The sequence below is a fragment of the Castor canadensis genome, chromosome 17, assembly GCF_047511655.1.
Source record: "Castor canadensis chromosome 17, mCasCan1.hap1v2, whole genome shotgun sequence".
Lineage (NCBI taxonomy): Eukaryota > Metazoa > Chordata > Mammalia > Rodentia > Castoridae > Castor > Castor canadensis.
In genome coordinates, this window is record NC_133402.1 from 43,792,447 (window position 1) to 43,811,208 (window position 18,762).

The following is an 18,762-nucleotide window of genomic DNA, read 5'->3' on the forward strand; positions in this document are numbered from 1 at the left end:
CTGTGGTAGCCATGGAGGTAGATCACTTGGATTTCCCTCCCTCAAGAAAGAGCTTGCCCTTCCACTGTGAGGAGCATGGGTAGCTGACAGCATATAAACCGTGTCTTGGTCTTCCCTGACAGCTCCAGCCACAAAATGGTGACTAAGTCTTCTATGTGCAGTCTTTGCTCTGGGACTCACTGTCCAGTTGGCAGAAACTTCCAAATCTGTGCCATGGTCTAAGGATCTCTGTCCAATCCTGCCTTCTCCTCCTTTTTCTTTCACAGGGTTCCTCTGTCATCCTAACTCTGCCATGGGGACCAAGTTGGATCAAGGAAAGTCCAGAGGGAAGAATTCTCAATTTGGGGTACTGGGTTCTCAGCTTGGGCTGATGATGTTGTCACAGAAAACAGAAAAAATTTACAGGATACATTGGGGTAGAGACAAGAAGGTTTATTGGAAAGGAAAGGGAAAGGAATAGAAGGGAAGGGAAGGGGACAGTACACACCCAGACATGGGTGCAGGCCCATCTGAGAAGAGGGGCAGGCTAGCTGTTCCAGCAGCAGGAGCATGCATGCTAGGCAGTAGGGCAGGGTGCCCCAGACACTTTTTCCAGATAGGTGCCCCTCTTCAAGAGCTGCTCACCTGGTTCAGTCATGGGGGACAAAGTCAAGAAAGGGGGCTGGCCTCCATCATCAGGCCACAGTTTAGTGAAGCTAGCGATACCTGTATGCTCACAATCCACCCACACACTGCTACTTGTCACAGGAGGAAAACAAAACAAAAAAACAGCAAATGTGCTCTGCTCCCAAGATTAAACAATGTGCTGTTTTGTTCTTAAGATTTTTGCATTAAGAGCAAATATGCTCTACTCTCAAGATTACACACATTAATAAAGTAGTTTTTTTCTTGATTCCTGAAAGAGAGATTCCTTGTCACCTTTCCCTCTTCTCACCTGCCTCAACTCCATCTCAACAGCTACTCACTGAAATGGCACAAGTATCCTTAGTACCACCCCTCTCCCACTGCACTCTAAGTGCCAGCCTTCAAGACCACGGGTAGCCATTTCAGAACTGACCCTGGGATTTCTTTCTACAACTATCAGGACAAGTCTCCTTCCACCACTTGTCCTCTATAAACTTTGTTCTCTTCCTTGGGGGAGCTGCAGAACCACCAGAAGATCCCCTGACAAGAGCCTAAGCAATATCCCCCTGAAGGGACAGTCCATGTCTAAGTCACAGTCACATGCTGAGCCCCATCACAAGGACAGATCAGGGCAAGGGTGGTAACACACAAGGATGGATGAATGAATGATATTCATGCTGATACAAAGAGATGAAGGGAACATTTTCTCCTTAAACATCTGCCCAGGTGTCACTGACATCCACCAAACCACAGCCTGGAGTTAAGCCACACCTGCAAACAGGAAGAATTGGCCCCAAAAGAAGGGGCCCCTGGGTAGGTGGTGAGCACTTCATAGCCCTGGAGCTGGCAGCCCAACTCCATGGATATAGGCCTAATGGTGTCTGACCCTTCAACTCAGGAGCCCAGAGAAGACAAAGCCTTGCCTACATCCCAAGAGCAATTTAGATGGTTCTAGACTCCTCGGACCAAGCTGTTTCCTTATTCCATCATGCAGGTCAAGGGCACACTATAGTCCCCAGCCATCCTTCCTACTCTACCTAAGACCTTACACAATTGATTCCTGAACCTAAGCCTAAGGCAGTAAGCACATGATTCTGAGAGGTGGTTGAAGGCCTGGAAGAGGTGAGGATGGCATGCACCTCAGAGATGAGACAGGCAGGAAGACAGGCAGGCTCCCAGTGAGTAACTGCAGATTCTCTTCTGCTGTTCTTGTTGTCTCAGGGATGCCAAGTGACTGCCTCACTCTCTTTACCCCCCACCTCCTGCATCCACTGCACCCCAGTGGTTTTGACAACCAGAAGAGAGGTGAAGGCCAAAGCCTGGGAACAGGTTCCAGGAACCTGGGAGGGGAGGCTTCAGAACAGAACTACTCAGGGAGGAAGGGCACAGGGGAAGAGAGAGCAGCTGAGAACCATACCCCCAAGCCTGGATGATTGAGGCAAAGGCAGACTCCAGATGATCTCACACTTAGGACAGATTGGTGGTGGTAGTGGGGTGGGTTTGCAAGTAACTTTCCCACTTTTGAAGGTAGCCCACTGACCACCTCTGCTTCTGACATCTCCCCGCTCCCGGAAGCCTTCCCAAATCACCTGGGTGGTCCAAAGACTGGCTTCCTCACCAGAGTCCACATGACTCTGAGTGAATCCACCATGGATGCCCCCAAGTGTCTCAGGACACACATAAGACATTTGGGAGCAATTAGTTGAAACATGGTCAAGTTTAGCTTTGATTGAAGTTTTCAGATTTTTGCTGGTTTCATTTTGCTGCTCCTTTCAACTTCTAAATATGTTTTGTGTCCTTTGATAGATAAGGAATGGTGGATACCCAGGGGAACATTTCTGAAAGAACAAAGTAGTGATCTTCATGGCAAAGAATCTGCAAGAAAACTATCCTTCCTGAGTCCCCTTCCCTTTCCTGGGAGGAGGACTGCAAGGGCATCTGGAGACCCTACCAGGCCCTCTCCCCTCTCCAGCATGTCATCCAGCTCCCCAAGGAGGAGGGGTAGCCCATCCCACTGCTGACCTTAAAATTCCCTTTCCCTCCTTCCTCACCCTGCCTGCTCACTGCTTAGTTAGGGTCACAGGACAGAGTGGAGTCTGGCTCTCTCCTGTTCCCGGATCCTCATCCCCCTCAGTGCACTTTCAAGTCCCCAAGATCCCTGTCACCAGAGAGAGCAGAAGAACGTCAAGCAGTGCCAGTGCTGACATCACCACTCTGCAATTGTCTAGGTGGTGTGTGGATGTAGGGCGGAGAAAGTTCACTTTCACATTTAGGGGTTCTAGGACACCACGCCAGCAGAAATGACTCCCCAGAATAAGGACATTATTCTACTGCCTCTCTGGGGAACTGAGACCTGAGAGGGGATACACAGGGTCACAAGGAAAGGCATGAACCTCTCATTACTGAGTTAACTGCCACTCCCAGAAGTTCGGATAGTGAGGAGATGGTCGGCAGTCATTGAAAGCTCCCTCCACTTGGGGTTTGGTCCAAACCCCCAAAAGACCAGGGCAGTCCCCACATGTGTTCAGACTCCCTGATTACCTGAAAGGAGATGGAAATTGTAAGGAGTTCAATGGCTCCCAGGTTCCTTCATCCACCTCTGTGGCCCAGTACACAGCACAAGGTGAGGCACGCAGCCAGCGATTAATAAACCAGCGTGGGAAGAAGGAGGCAGGGAGGAGAACCGGGAGGTGGGAGAGCAGAAAGCAAGAACAAGCACTGCAAATGAGCAGCAATCAATCGAGGAGAGCCGGGACACACATTCCTTTCCTGGGTTTTCCCTAATTCGCCTCAAGCCCACCCCACAGCAGTCAGCGCAGTGGCCTGCGCTGTAGGAAGAGATGCCCAGATGGGTCCTCAGAAAAGCCCGGTGCGCCTGCTAGTTAGCAGGCGCCTGCCAGAGCACACGCACCCTTCCCGCCTCTCCACTGAACACCGCCCCTCTTCCTATCACGTTGATCCTCCACCCATCTGTCACCGCCGCCAACAGCACCTCTATGGTGCCGGCTCTAGCCCTCAGAAAGGGAGCAAAGCAGCCAGCCACCTGCGCTTCTTCCCTGAGAAGTGGTTCTCACGAGGCTCCGAGCGCGGGAAGCCGCGTCCCATTCTAGGGGCAAAGAAACAGCCCTAAAGACAGGCGGTGGAGGGAGGTTAGACCAATGGCACCCAGCAGGCGACCCGCCTAAGCCTGGAGACGCAGCCCCCGCGGCTGGCAGCTCGGGTTCTGGCCACTGCCTGGACCTCAATCTCCCAGCCTGAAAAAAAGAAAGGCGGGATGGGGACGAGGTCTCTGGTTAGCGTTAGGTCAGTGGCAGTGTGCGCCCAAGAGCCCCTGGGACCAGACCTTCCCTCCCCGCGCGAGGGCGCTGGAACTTCGACCCCGCGTCCCTCGGGAGGTGCCAGGGCCGAAGGCGCGGACGCGCGGATCACCCCGGAGCATGGTTCCTGGGGGCATGAAGGGCAGAGGCCCTCAACCGGTGCTGAGCACTCCCCGCCAGGACACCCCACAACAGCAGCGGCACCGAGGATCCCCGAATCGGGCGTCATTTCGCGCTCTCGCTTTCCTTCTCCCAGCCTCTCCCGCATGACAGAGGAGTTCGGGCGGTTGAAAAATGGATCGCACAACGCGCCCCGCCTAATCCCGGTCGCTGCCAGCCGTGGGTCCAACGCGGGCGGCAACCCGCAGCCTGGGAAAATAGATGTCCCTTCCTGTCTAGCAATCCGAGACCCTGCCCCCAGACCTCTGTGGTGCAGAAGTAGGAAATGGGGAGGCTGGCGGGGAGGCCTCCTGGAGAAGGTAGCTCGGAAGGTGAAGAGCGCCCTGGAGTGGGGCTTAGGTGGGATGGAGGTGGGAGACCCAAGCCGGGCGTTTTGGGGAACGTCGTGATCTAAACAAGGAAAGATGATGCGTGTCGGGGTCGCGAGACTCCCGGGAGATGAGACGCAAGAGGCGAAGGTTTCTGAGTGTCTCACGACGGAAGACTTGATGCGTGCTATTGGCAGAGCAAACGCTGGGGACTCCCCACTCTTAGGGGGTGTCCCAGCTCCGCCCCATACCTGCACGGCGGCCCCGCCTCCACCGATCCATTGGCTAGACCGGCCGCCCGTCAGACGAGCCCCCGCGGCCCGCCCCCCGCCCGGAGCAGCGCCTCTTAGCGCTGGGGCCACCCCGCCAGTGCCACTTTACCAGGCTGCGGGTCATCTCCCGCGCACTGAGCCACCCGCCAACCCATTACCGGCGCCCGGCCGCCCGCCGCGGGTTTAGGGCGGACCATGCGCCCGCCCAGCCCGCCGCACGCCCGCTGGCTATGCGTGCTGGCAGGAGCCCTCGCCTGCGCCCTCGGCCCCGCGGTGAGTGTCTGCCCCGCTGCCCAGATTCCTGGCAGGTGGGGGTGCAGTGGGGGCGGCGGAGCCGCGCCATCTGTGCGCGCGTCTGTGTACCGCCAATGAGGGGCACAGGGTAGGGAATAAATGGTGCCAGGCACCGTGGTTTTTGCCTCCTCCCTCCGCCGGAGACCGGATCTAGACCCGAGGGGTGGGGTCTCGATTGTGCCCAGCCCCTCCTAGCTCAGCCCAGGGCCCTCACAACAAGCTGATCCCCGGGCATCTGTGGAGAAGCAGGGCGAAAGAGGGTGCCCCAGACTTGCCTTCCGGGTAGTGGCTGTGGAGGTGCAAGGAGGGAGGAGAGCAGTGGGTGCAGGGTAGGGTACTGTTTTAGATTGAGATGGAAGATCTGATAGACAGTGGATGGAAAGAGACTATAAGGGTCATTATTGTGTGCTGTGTGGGTCTGGTGGTGTCCCTGGGAGCTGTGTGTAAGTGGGGGATGACGTCTCAGCCGACCGGTGTTGGAACCCAGGTCCTGGGAAGGGCCCTTAGGATCAGCTAGGTGACAGGTAGTCCCCTTCCTGTGCTCTTTCACTGAGGAGAGCAGAAAAGTACTGGAAACCAAGGTGGATTGTGGCAGGAGTGAGGGATTAGGGATGGTGTTTAAGAGGAGAGGACAGGCATGTGCAAGGGAAAGCTGAGCAGAGAGCCAGTGGCCAATAAGCAGTGGCCTCCTTCTTCCTCTTATGGCTTCGTCCTCCCCACACTGGTCGTGTATGCACCTGACACAGGTGTGCCCCATGTGTGGGTGTGCTTGTGTGCTTGTGGGTGTCTGGTTAGAGCTACAGGGCAGATGCTGGTTCATCTTTCTCTAAGAGCAGGGAAAACATGAAGGTACACTGAGTTTATATAAGCCCATTTTACAGAAGCGGAAAATGAGATCCAGAGATACCCAAGCTAATCTGTCCCCCTCCAGTAGCATCTGGACAGAGGTTGATTTTCTCCCTACCCCTACCTCAGGCCTTGAGGAATCTGGAATTGCTGCTTGATCAGAGCCTAAAATGCAAATAGGTTCCAGGTCTGGAACCAACTGCTGTTGACTAGTGGAAGGTGAGAGCTGATTGTCTAGTCTGATCCATTCCGTGATCACCTCCCTTATCAACACCTCCACCAGAGCGGGAATCTGTTTCCATCTAGCAGGTGTCTTTCACACTCTGGCCATAAGAAGTTCATTGCCTGACCTAAGAGCTGGCCTGACAGTTGACAGGAACCTTTCCTCCTCCCATTGACAGTATAAGATCCAAAACCTGAGCACTCAAAGCTTTACCTTTCAGCCCTTCTGTGTCACAGAGCCTCCAGACCACACTAACAGCTCTGCCTCTCCCAACCCTGGGTCCAAGCCACTCAAACTCTTCCAGGAATCTTGGGACTACCATTGGCTCCCCATTCCTCTGTCCCTGGAGACTTCTGAGCCCAGAGGGACTGCCTCTCACACTAGGCCACATCTACCCTCCACCTCCTGAAGCAGCTCAAGCTTGGTACTTCCGATGCCTGACCTCCCCTGTCTTTCCACACCTTATTCATTCAGTGCCAATTCTAGCTCCTCCTCCAGACAACCTTCTCTAATTGCTCCAGTCCAAGGCCTCAGCTCTCCTTCCTTGACCCTACTCTTCAACTCTACTCACCTCCCAGCCTGGGCTGTTGTGCCCATTGCATAGGTCACATTCCTCACAGCCCAGAACAGGGCTGGGCCCACAGGGCAAGGAGAAGGGACTCAGCCAGGACTGGGTGAGGGCAAGCTGGAGTGAGGGTCTCCATTTCCTGCTCTGCCTCTCCCTCCTCACTTTTCCCTCATGCAATGGACAGCCAGTGCTCCTGCTCAACCAGACTCAGAATGGGGACTGGGGGGGGGGGGGCAGACGTTATCAGAGTCATAAAGTAGCAGCTGCAAAGTTCAGGTTCAGGCCCAGAGCTTATCACTCAGTTTATGGTGCCCTGCCTTGGCCTGGGAAAGAGAAATCTCTGAACAGGGAAGCAAAAAAAAAAAAAAAAAAGGAAAGAAAACCTCCAGTGTCTCAGAGGAGGAAGTTTGTCCCAAGGCCACCCGCCAGGCCTCCCACTGCCCCTGCCCCCTGGACAGCAGACTGACTGGGGGAGGGGCCACAGAGGAAGGGCAGACCCAGGCCCTATCCTGGGAAAGGATTGGGCAGTGGAGCACACCACACCCAGTCCGAGGAGAGCATGGAGTTGAGCCTCCAGGAGCTGGGGGCAGGGGCTGCTGGGAGGAATAGCCAGGGAAGGCTCCCCAGGGTAAGCAGGACAATGCCCTGAAGAGTTTGGTGAATGGAAATGGGGTGGAAAATCCTCCACCCCAGACCATAAAACAGCATCTGTTGGCCGGAAGGAGAAGGATGAGGTCTTCAGCTGGCAGAGTCAGATGGCCCAGGGGTTGGGAGAGTGGGCTGGCTCCCCTACTCTCCAGAAGCAGGCTACTATCCACCTGCTCCTGGAGGCCTCACCTTGCTGCCCTAGCCACCTGCCAGAGGCTGTCCACTACTGCCCAAGCCCTCTTGGCACCAGCAGGCTACCCTGTGGACTTCAGGAAAGTCAGGCGGTCTTTTTCTGGAGGGAAGTGACAACCTCAGTTAGGTCTGCCCAGGGCTCCCAGGAGACAGTGCAGGAAAAGGTACTTTTCTAAAAAAGTTTCTACTCCCCCCCCATCCTGATGCCTTCCTTGAGGTTTTGGGGGGCTTCCCTGGGGACTGGCAATGGCCCACCAACTTGGGAACATCATTAATCCCTGTGAAAGTGCCTCAGTTTCCTCATCTCAAAAAGGAGCAGGAGAACCCTTGGCTCAGTGTGCAGGGGAAATGGGAAGACAGGGCTGGGCTGGAGCTAGTTTCACCTCCTGATTGGCATAGGCTTCCTGGGAGCCCTGGGATGCTATGAAACAGGGCTGGGCATCCAGACAGGACTTCTGTGAACCTGGAAGGAGGAAATGGAAGTGAAAATGCTTTTGTGACCTGGGTGACAGGTCATCCTATCCATTCAGGGCAGGCAGGAGACCTGAGGATGGGTGAGGTGTCCTCCTGAAGTGGCCAATCAATTTGGGGGTGAGGCTCCATCCCAGGTAGGTGATGGGTCCTCTCAGAGAGGGCAGGGCAGCCTTGGTGGCTGTCCTACCTGGGCCATAACATCAAGGTAGCTTTTAGCCTGCTGCCCTCCTGCTATTGCTGAGCCCTCACTGAGGCCCCTTGGCCCATGGATGAGGAATGAAGCCTGAGCACTAAAGGAAGCTTCATCCTTCCCTATGCCCTTTCCCACCCCTGCCTCTTCTGCTCAACCTTCTGACTCTGCCCTCCTGCCTGGCTTCCCAAAACAAAAGGGTTTTCATTGCACCTAGGAAAATTTGCAATTTTTGTACATATTGCATATGTACAAACTCTCTCATACACCTTAGAAGTATTCCTACAGAAGAAGAAAAACATTTAATCTCACTACCACATGCATTTTTTTCACTTTTATTGAAACGTTTTCAAACATATAAATACATAGAATAATATGTAATGAGGTCATGTGTAGTCATGCATTTGTGTAATTCCAGCACTCAGGAGGCTGAGGCAGGAGGATCATGAGTTCAAGAGCAGCCTAGTTTACACAGCAAGACCCTGTTTTGAGTTAAAAAAAAAAAAGAATTGTGTATTGAACATGCAAATACCCACTTCTAGATTTGACAATTGCTAACATTGAACAGTTAATAGTTACATCATTTTCTTTTTTTTTTAGCTAATGTACTTTAGCCAATTATAGATATCCTGACCTTTAACCCCAAATTATTTCAAAATGCATCTCCAAAACCAAAGAACATTTTTCCTATATAACTATATTTCCTATAACATATTTTCCTATAACATGTTTCCTGTATTCCCATATCATCACAACTAAATTTGAATATTGGTTTTCTTCATGTCTATTATTCAAATATTCCCCAGCTACATTTAACAAGCACCACCAGGTGAGTGGTGACATTTTCAGGTGTTCTTCTTTCCTATCTGTGTCTGATGGGACATGGGGTGCCTTGGCAGTGAGCATCTGGCTGGGCTCCAGTTTTACATACATCCCCTCTTGTGTGGCACAAGATATGAGTGTCCCTATCTTGCAGGAAGTGTCTCCTCCTATCTAACTTCAAAACAAGTTCTTCCTGCATAGCAGGCCATGAGAGGAGGGGAAGAGGTCTGTGTACCAAGGACTGGCAGCCTAGTGCCTCCCTGTGTTGATGTCTGACTCTCCTCAAGTAGTTCCAACATTGGCATTGCTCACAGACACCCACCATGTTTGTAAACTGGGTCCTACAAATCCCACTTCCCCAGGGGTACCCAGGCTGACTTTCAAGGGGCACCGGGTTTAACCTGAATACTTGTCCTAAAAGGCTTCATGACCCAAAGGAATGCTTCCAAGAAGTGCTCTGATATGGAACAGGCTGAATGTCTTTGCTTGGATTTGCTGATTATGAGAGCCCTTGGTCTAGTACCACTCTGAGCTCTGGAAAGTTCTTTTTCCCTCCAAGTCCGAACTTGTATCCCTAGATCTCTCCTTCTTCCTCTCTGCACCCTCAAAACACATGAACACACACTCACACAACCAATTCTCATTCTACCCTTCTGCCACCCAGAGCTCAGTCTTCCCCAGGAGGAGGTATGGTTTTCAAAATGTGGATTTTCAGAGAAGCGAGGTTTTGGGTTATTAGCAAAGGGATATAAAAATACAGGAAGAAAAGAGAAATCAGATGTAGTAGGGGGTGAAGGTACTCAAGTCTTTCTGATAGTTAGGGCCTCCACTTGTCAGTGGGTAGGACATTCAGAATACCTGGGCTTTCACAAAGCATTAGGGCCAGGACGGGGCCAGCCTGGCATGGGGGCTGGTCTGAGGCTTTGCAATATGCTAACCTTACAGGCAATCCCTTACTGCCAGGTTGGAGTCTTTTCCATGGGACACTCGACACAATCTTAGAAGTTGATGGTGCTGTTGCTGTCTCTATCTTATATATGTGATTGGGGCAGTCACCCAAGGTCACCCAGCCAGGAAGTAGCAGATGATCTGATTGTGGACCCAGTGGTCTTAACTAGGCTCTACTACCTTACTAAGAGGTGTTACTTCTTCCAGAGGGACTGTGGTGTAACCCATGCTTCCCTGAGACTTTAGTCTAATGGAGTGACAGCCCAATGAATTGTCACATTTGTGTGCACAGGTGTGGCCACCGCCCAGGTCAAGCTATTACACATTCCCATAGTTGCAGCAGGCTCCCTCGTGTCCTTTCACAATAAGATGAGGTCTTATCTCTACTTACTTTACTGCCCTCTGCAGAGTTGGGAGTGTGTTTCCCTCATCTGTGACTTCTGGATTCCACACTGACCTTACCTTCCCATGTCCCCACCCTTCCCTTCCTGCCCTTTTCTCCTTGTGTTCCTTCTCTCCTCTGCCCTGTGCCTCTATCTCTTTCAAATCAGACACAAAAAGCAAAACATGAGCTCCTGTGTGCTTTTGATCACACTGTTTTCTCTCTGGGTCCTCAGTTTCTCTCTGTGTTTATTGCTGCATGATTTGGGGGGGTGGGGAAGGAGGTAAATAAACCTTGGGATGTGCAATGCTTTCTTTCCAGTGCTAGAGTAATGGGAGAGAGAGATGGTAGATGGGACCACTCTCGAGTGTCCTGCCCTGTGCTGCCCATTCTTCTACATCCTCTGTTGGTCCCAGGCAGGAGACAAGAGCCCTACTTTGACAAGCCTCAGTAGCAAGAATCATCCACAGTGGCTCCTGGTGCTTGGCAATCTGCAGATGAGAAATTCTTTTTCCTAACTCACCTAATCTATTTTATGTTCCCCTCAGAGACCAGATGCCCCTCAGAGAGAATCACATGCCACGGTGCTCCCCACACTTACAACCTGAGAGGTATTTGCAAAATGTGTGTCTCATTCTCCTGGTCCAAACCTTTGAAACTCTACTGTAGCCTAGGATTTCACACTTCACAAGTGGCTTTCAAGGCCTTTCCCAATCCCACCCCTGCCTGATCTCCTAACCTGTCTCCTGATGCACCCAGAGCTCACCACAGCTGCTTCTTGCCACCCTGAACGCAGTAGAAATTTTTGTGCCATCCTGATTGAGTATACACTGCTCCTGCTTTCTGGGATGCTCTTATTCCACCTCTAATTGTCTAAGTCTTAAATATGCTCTCTGACTCCCTCTATTACCTATTCTGTTTAAAGCCCACACTGCAACTATATCCCTTGGTGGAGCCCTTCTTGTGTTGGTAGGCTTGTCTGTATTGGCTAGGGAATTTTCCAACTCTTTCTGTGTGCCTGGATTCCAGAGGGATAATGAGGATGATTAGAAAAAGGAAATAAGTGCAAGAGGAAGTCCAAAGTCTGCCTGAATTCCTCAGTGATAAGGGTTAGAGGGAGCTGCCTTGTCCCTGGCCCTGTCCTCTGAAGGGCAGTGGTTGACCAGATGGCTTAATGCAAAGCTATGGAAAAGAATTGATGCTGTCCAGACCAGTGGCCAGAGACTCAGGCCTGTCTGGGAATGTGCATTTTCTGGATGACCTCAGGTCCCTCTTTGGGTCTCTATTTCCTCTACCCTTCTCTAGATGAGCTAAATCACTCAATTAAACTGTGACAAAGACTGAGTTTGTCTTTCTTCCCTCTCTTGATTCAGAGCCATCTTGGGCTCTTGTGTTACACTGGGGGCTCTCATGCCCATCCATCTCTCCTCTTCAAACTGTTTCTCAGGAAGTACTCAGTGGCTATACTTCTGAAGGAGTTGGAGGAATTGGCTGGAGAAGTTGATCCAACATTCTTCTGCCCTCTGAGAATGGCAGACAGATGTGGTTAGGAACCCAAGGTCTCCACAGTGATTGAGAAAGAAATATCTCTTGGCAAATTGTGTGGCCATAATCCCTGGTTTAAGATGAACTGGAAAATGAGGGCATCCATTGTCCTGTCAGCAGACCACAAGGCTGGACACTTAGTTACAGAGACAGAAACTTTAACTGGCTTAAGTCCCAAATTAAAGATACTGCTTATGTGAGAAGCAATGCTGGTTTCAGACAGAGCTGTGATCAGGGCTCAAGCAATGTTAAGATGATTTTTCTCCATCTCTTTGTTCTTCCTTCAGTTGTGCAGCCTTTGTTATTGTGTTCTACTTGTCAACAAGTAGCAACAGTGCTGGCTGCAGCAGAAGCATTGGCTCCTGCATCCTTTGAGTTTTCCAATCCAGTGGGGAAAAGCAAATCCACTTGCCCAATAGCTTAATCCAGAGTCCCAAGAGCGAGTCTTCTGGCTCAGTGTAGCCTGACTTTGGCCATGTGCCAGGCACTGTGGCTGGGAATGGTCTGATTGACTTTAGCCCCCTGGAAGAGGATTCACCAGAACCCTACCTAGGAGTAGGGAAGAAAGAGGTTCCCAGATGAGGACTTGGCACCAGAGGAAAGGCAAAAATAATGAAATGCTGAAACAACAGAAGTCCACCACCTCCTTCTGCTTTCCTGTTGCAGTGTGACAGGAGGTAAGAATGGACAGGAGAATGAAGAGAGGCTGGGAAGAGACCAGTAGAAATAACCCTGTTGTGACAGACAACAGGGCCAGGAAGGTACCTAGGGAAGAAGGGTTCTCTAAGAAAAGAAAGATAGACAAGTGATAGGATGAATACAGCTCAGGATGGCCAGTCCCTGGGTTCTTCTTTCAGAAAGGTCATCTCTGGGATCCTCTTAGCCACCCTTCTCCCCATACCTGAGGATGAACCAGTCACAGATTCCTTAGACCACATCACTGCCAGCATTTCAGCCTAAGCAACCTTTGTGGAAAAGAGGAGAATCCATGATCCCAAGGAGGACATTGGTGTAAAGTTTCCTTTAAGTCTACTGTCTTTTCTTTAGCAGTTGTACAGATAACTGTATCCTGCTCCATGATAGATCTGTGTTGCTGTTTTCTTTGTTTATTTTGAAGGTCTCATCATAGCCCAGGCTGACCTGGAACTTCCCAAATGCTGAAATTAAGGAGTGCACTTCTATGACCAACTCCATGTTACTTTCAATATGTCAACTTTTAATGATTTACCAGCTCATGTCTTATTAGCTGGCTGGCAAAGTTGATGGTCCAAGATGGGACCCACATTCACTGTGTGCCTTCCAGGCCAGTGCCACATAGGTAGGTGAGGTCTAGATGCTAGGAAGGTGTGAAAAGTGTCCTGGACAAAGAGGCCTTCACTTGGACCTGAGCTAGGTCAGCTTGGTGCTAGTGGCAAAAGGGAAAGTTAGGTTACAAGCAACCTGTAAGACAGTGAGGTTCACAAGAATGAGAGTTGTTGGAGTATGTGGCCTGTTAGGCACTCAGTTGACCAGTCTCTGCTTGGACCCCTCTCCCTCAATGGCAATGGAGAGCTCCCTGTCACCTGGGGTACATATCCATCACTGAGGCTGATTTACATAAGTAAATGGTCAAAGTGTGATGTTCTTTGATGCCTGTAGGCCAGGCAGGGATCCCCTAGAAGGAGGGAAATGAAGGGAAGACCCCTACTTTTGTTGTCCCCTGTGGACTAGCTTTGTGAAACCTTTAAGTAAACAGGACAGGAGGTTGTGTCCCACTTTGACTACACAGAGAGAAACTGAGGCCCAGGAAGGTAAGGACCCTGCCCCAGGATGGGATGATTTGAAGCAGACACTGAGAATCCCTGACACTGTAGAGATCTTGCTGGACCCTACTCTTCCTTAGAGGCCTTCACTTTCCTTCCTCAGTCAAGAACTCCCAAAACCTGAATTTTTTTCTGGTTGATCCTAGTTAGCCCTCACCTCTGTTCACATCTGCCCCAGTGCCTGCATGCCTTGTCACACTGTCTGCCCTCCCCACCCTGCTTCCTGGCCAGAGCACCATGGAGGATGGGGAGAAGCCTGGGCTTTTCCATTTCTTCTCCCCACCTTCCAGAGGCAGAGGAGGCCTAGTACAATGTCAGTATGTCCTAGAGTGCTGTCTCTTACTTCCTTAAACCTCCCCAGCCTTGATATAGCTTGAATTATTCAGAAGCTAAGAAGGAGAAGGTGAGGTCCCATGAGCTAGGGACTGACAAAGGCACCTACAATGGGGAAAGATGTTAGAAAATGCAGCCAACTCCTGGATTCCTCCCAGGCCTGGCTCCAGGCTGCAGGCCCAGATCCAGGTCCCCATAGCAGGGTAGCACAAGCTGGACCCTACCTGTCTGGCAAGACTGAGTCATGGACAGGGATCCCCATGTCAAGCGAGAGCGACAGAAGCCAGTGGGCCAGCTCAGGGCTCTAAGGAGAAGCTCTCTCACTTCTGCTCAGGGTTGTGCTGTAGACAGATCTAAGTTAGTACAGCAGCATCACTATTAGGGGAGCCACCAAGAAGCCATGGGAGTGTCCTCAAGGCAGACTTGCTTTGGGAACAGTGGACAACAGTTTGGAATCAGATCCAGGTTAAGATCACGGTTCGGTCTGTGGCTTGGATGAGTTGGGATGGGGATTCAGCATGGAACCTACGTCCCGCCCAGGGCAAGGTCAAGATCAGTCCCACGGCTGGCTCCTGTTGGCCCCATATTCCTAGAGTCTGAATAAGAGATGAGCCATGGATTATGCTGACAGGACCTTGCTGTCTCTGTCCCCAGGGTGGCCAGGCAGCCAGGTTGCAGCAGGAGTGTGACTATCTGCACATGATCGAGGTACAACACAGGCAGTGCCTGGAGGAGGCCCAGCTGGAGAACGAAACAACAGGTGAGGCCCCAGTGGGAAGATAGGAGCCGCAGGCCCCACAAAAGTCCATGTTTCAGGTCCAAGTCACATTCATTCCATGTTTGTGTATGGGGACCAAGGGTACGAATCACATAAGGAGCTGCTGGGTGCTGGGGAGAAGATGAGAGATCAGACAGAAGGATGAACAGGTCTTGTGTTCTCATCACCCCATTCCAGGTCTCGGGAGCTCCCAGCTGTCAGCTGGAGACAACAGCTGATTCTAAAAAATGGTGGAGCCAATTCTGCCTTTGTGGGTCTGTAAAAAGTGGAGGTAATACCCACGGCTGCCTGTTCACCCAGTATGGATGCTGTGTAGTCCACAAGCCTATGGACAATGAGATAGGATCACCCCAGCCCAGCCCAGATTGGGGCTGGAGTCACACCCTGGCAGGAGCTGTCTTAAGTCAGCTTTCTCAGCCCCTGACATGCTTGGGGCCTTGAATGCCACATTGCAGAATTAGATCATTGTTCTGTTCACATCTCCTAGCAAGAGCAGAGGTGCTCAGTCACAGAATGCAACATAATAGGGACTACATGGGAGCTCAAACCCATCTTGGCAGTCCAGAGCAAGAAGGGACACCAGGCTGTCTGGATATGTCAGTTTCACCTCAGGGGGGAAACCGAGGCCCAGCTCCTTCCTCCCAACTCTGGAGTCTGCTACTGCAGAGGACTTATAAGAGACACTGTGCACTTACACACAGGCCCCTAGGCCCACACAGACACACATGCCGGTCTCCGCACCCCAACCAGTGGAAAGTCAAGGTCAGAAAGTCAAGATTAGCCTCCAAAGCTGAGCACATGCTGATCCTCCTCAGGGGGTCTGAGAGATCTTGGCCTTGCAATGTGAAAATTGGCACCAAACTGACTGGACACAGAGGCAGGGCCATCAGGACACATGAGCCAGATTTGGCACATTGGGAGAAGAGAAGGTGGGAGGCACTGAGACAGACTGCCTACAGGGTAGAGGATAGTAGCAAGCCCAAGGTACACCAAGGAAGAGGGCTGGCACATCAGGACTGAGGCAGGAAGGCAGCTGTGCCCGTCCTGGGCTTCCATCCCAGGTCACCCCCCTAAAGCTGGGCTTATAGTTATATAACAGCCTTGCTCAGGAGTCTTGCTGGCTCCCCGGCTCCCTGCACTTCTCTAAGGCTGACAGTCTGTAACCCTCCTGGGCCCAGCCCTTCTGCCTCCTTCATCCATAGTGAATATGTATAGCCCCACTGTGGGCCTTGTTCATAAGTCTCAAGGCGAGATGACACCCTGTCTCCTGGAGCCCTGAGACTGAGGCCTGCGTTGTGGGGTAGCTGGACCTGCCCACTGTCTATATGCCCCACCCCACCCTGCCAGTGTGGGCAGGCAGGGCTAGGCTGCAGACAGGCTTCAGCAGGCCTCAGGATCATGGGCAGGCCTGAGAGGCCCAGACCCCAGACTCTAGGCCCCACTTCATTTCCTTTCCAGCCTCAGTGGCAGGCCACCCTCGTGATCCTGATGAGGTCACTGCTGGCATCAGGTGCCTGTTGAATGCCAACACCCTGTCACTCGGCAGCCAGCCTGGGATGTGGAGGAGGGCAGGCCTGGGTCTGTGGACTGTGGATTTGCCCATTACCTTGTACAAGGATGTATGCATGTTTATACACATTCAGGTGTGCACTGTGGCCCACGTCTGTCTGGGGCTGAGTCTGTCATTCTGGGGTCTGCTGATCTGTCTGACTCTGGGTATCTCTGAGTTGGGGACATGTCTGCCTGGTGTGTTGTGTCTCTCATGTCAGTTTGTGAGTGTGTTCATCAGTGTGAATGTCCATGGTCCATCCAGATGAGTCTGTCTCTGTGCATGTCTGTCTTGTGAGTTATCTGTCTCTCTGTACCCCCTTGCTTGTGTCTGGTGTTTCTTTGTCTTTGTATGTATGTTTGCATGTGTGTCAGTGTGCCTGGGAGTACATGAGTATGTGTCTCTATATGCAGGAAATTTTATAAAAATGACACAGCAAGGGCTAGTGCCTGGTTCAAATGGTAGAGTGTCTGACTAGCAAGTATAAAGCCCTGGGTTCAAATCCTCGTATCACCAAAAAAAAAGTCCCCCACACCACTCTGCCTTGTCATCCCTCATCTCAGGCTGTTGGCTGGGCTTTCCTATTAGGGTCACAGCCCCCAGTGGGCACCACAGGCAACACTCCTAGGCTATGTGCCATTTCAGATACCAAAAGCTATCACCTCACCATTGCTTCCCCAGCCCTGCTGCCCCAGCAGACCAACACTTCCCTGCCTCCTGCAAGGAGCTTCCCTTGTGGCCTTACTTCCCTGGTCCCCTTGCCTGCTGGCTGACCTGTGCCCAGCACAGGTTCACAGCCTAGCCTTGGTTGTGCTGAGACTCCTTGAGGCCAAATGCAGCCTCGCCAAGGTCAGGGCTCAGTCTTTCTAAGACAGCCCTCTTAGGTGGGCTCTGTCCCACCTAAGCTCAGGGCCAGAAACCCAACCCCAATCCACTTCCCAGCCTGGGCCATCTGGCAGTGACCCAGACACAAAAGCTGGCTTGCAAAACAGGGTGTGCCTAGCACTGTCAGAGAGAGGTAAACAAAGTCCTACAGCAGCAGAATGCCCAGACAAACGGCATGGAGCCCTTCAGATCAGGAGAGGGAGTGAGTAATAGGCTACGCCACTCACCAGCATTGTGACCTCAGGCATGCTGCTTCAGTTTCCTCATCTGTGAACTGAAGGGTTAAATAAGTTATTCATTTAAAAGACTAGAACCATGTCCTGCATGAACTAGGGCTGCATAAGTGTTTGGTGATATTATTAAAAGGGTCTTAAACCACAAGCAGGATTTTACTGGTCTGAAGGACCAGAGAGGCTGGCCTGAGAACAAAAGAGGGACTAGTGGCCAGAGTGAGGTCACAGGACCCTCAGGATAGCTTGGGATGGAAGTGCTTGGGGTGCACAAGAAGGAAAGCTGTACTCCGTGACCAGGCCCCAGGAATCTTGGTGTCTTCCTCAGCCTTTGGCTATAGGTGCCACCTGACTACTGCAACCCCAGAAGGTACCCACCCCTGTCACCCAACTGCCCTCCCTCCATTGTTACCCCACGGCAGCACTGAGAGCCCCAAGCCTCTTCCCCAAGTGGGGACATCCCTCCACCTCCTCTTCCCAGGACCCCTTCTTGGGAACTCATGAACCTTCGGACCTGGGCTGGGCTGGGCTTGGCCCAGCTGGCGTTGACTTTGGCTCAGGGGTTGGGTTTCCTGATCAAATCTATGGGTCTCACAGCATTGCAGAGACAATTAAGCCTCCCTCAGGGGAGGGGGTCTGGAGGAGTTCTAGTCCCTCAGGGGCACCCTGCTCCTGAAGAGGAAAAACATGGCATTTATATCTGTCTAGTAAAACAGAACCCGTGAGACACCCCCACTCTCATGCACCCCTTGCCAGACAGGCTCTGCAGGCCAGTAGCTATGCAGTCGAGCCCACAGCCCATGCTGCAGGCTTCTGACACCCCACCACCATTCACAGCCTCACTAAGGTGGTGACTTCTGTGTTGCTTTGCCTGTTTTGCAAAAACTCTACTTCAAGAACTAACGGCCCCCAGTATGCTCATCACCCCATCATACCCAACATCTTCTAACAACAATCTCTAAGCCTCTTTTACCATTATAAAATGAAATTCAGAAAATATGCATACTTATTTTTTTAAATGATGGTCTATAATAAGCCCTCTTGGGACAAGTCTTGCTTTTTGAACTTGTGATCATAAAAGCTTCCTTGGTGTCAGGAAAGCAGAATCGATCAGCATTGCTGAAATGCTTAAAACTATTGCTGGTAATTTTGTACTATAAATTTTGAAATCTAAATGTCTGTTTTCTTACAAATCATAAAAATAAAGGCCACACATTGTGCTGCCAAAAAAAATACATGCTGTTCTAGCTGCAATGTAAAAGAAAAACAAAAGGAAAGTGATTTATGATAAAATGCTGTGTGCATGTTCTGGCATGATTGCACCAAAAGATAAGAAGATATAGTCTGAAGGT

At 51.5% G+C, this 18,762-nt stretch overlaps 1 protein-coding gene across 3 annotated transcripts in view; it reads left to right on the top strand.

Moving 5' to 3' along the window:
• The first annotated feature begins 4,407 nt into the window (after positions 1–4,407).
• The window catches only part of Vipr1 (vasoactive intestinal peptide receptor 1), a 33,554-nt gene continuing 19,199 nt past the window's right edge, over positions 4,408–18,762 (top strand). The window contains exons 1-3 of one of the 3 annotated variants that reach the window (XM_074060238.1): positions 4,816–4,974; positions 10,837–10,899; positions 14,623–14,728. In XM_074060238.1, the coding sequence (XP_073916339.1) occupies positions 14,668–14,728 (61 nt within the window). In that variant the 5' untranslated portion in view covers positions 4,816–4,974; positions 10,837–10,899; positions 14,623–14,667. Of the gene's footprint in view, positions 4,975–10,836; positions 10,900–14,622; positions 14,729–18,762 lie in introns of all 3 variants that reach the window. The other 2 variants (XM_074060236.1, XM_074060237.1) reach the window with 2 other exon arrangements.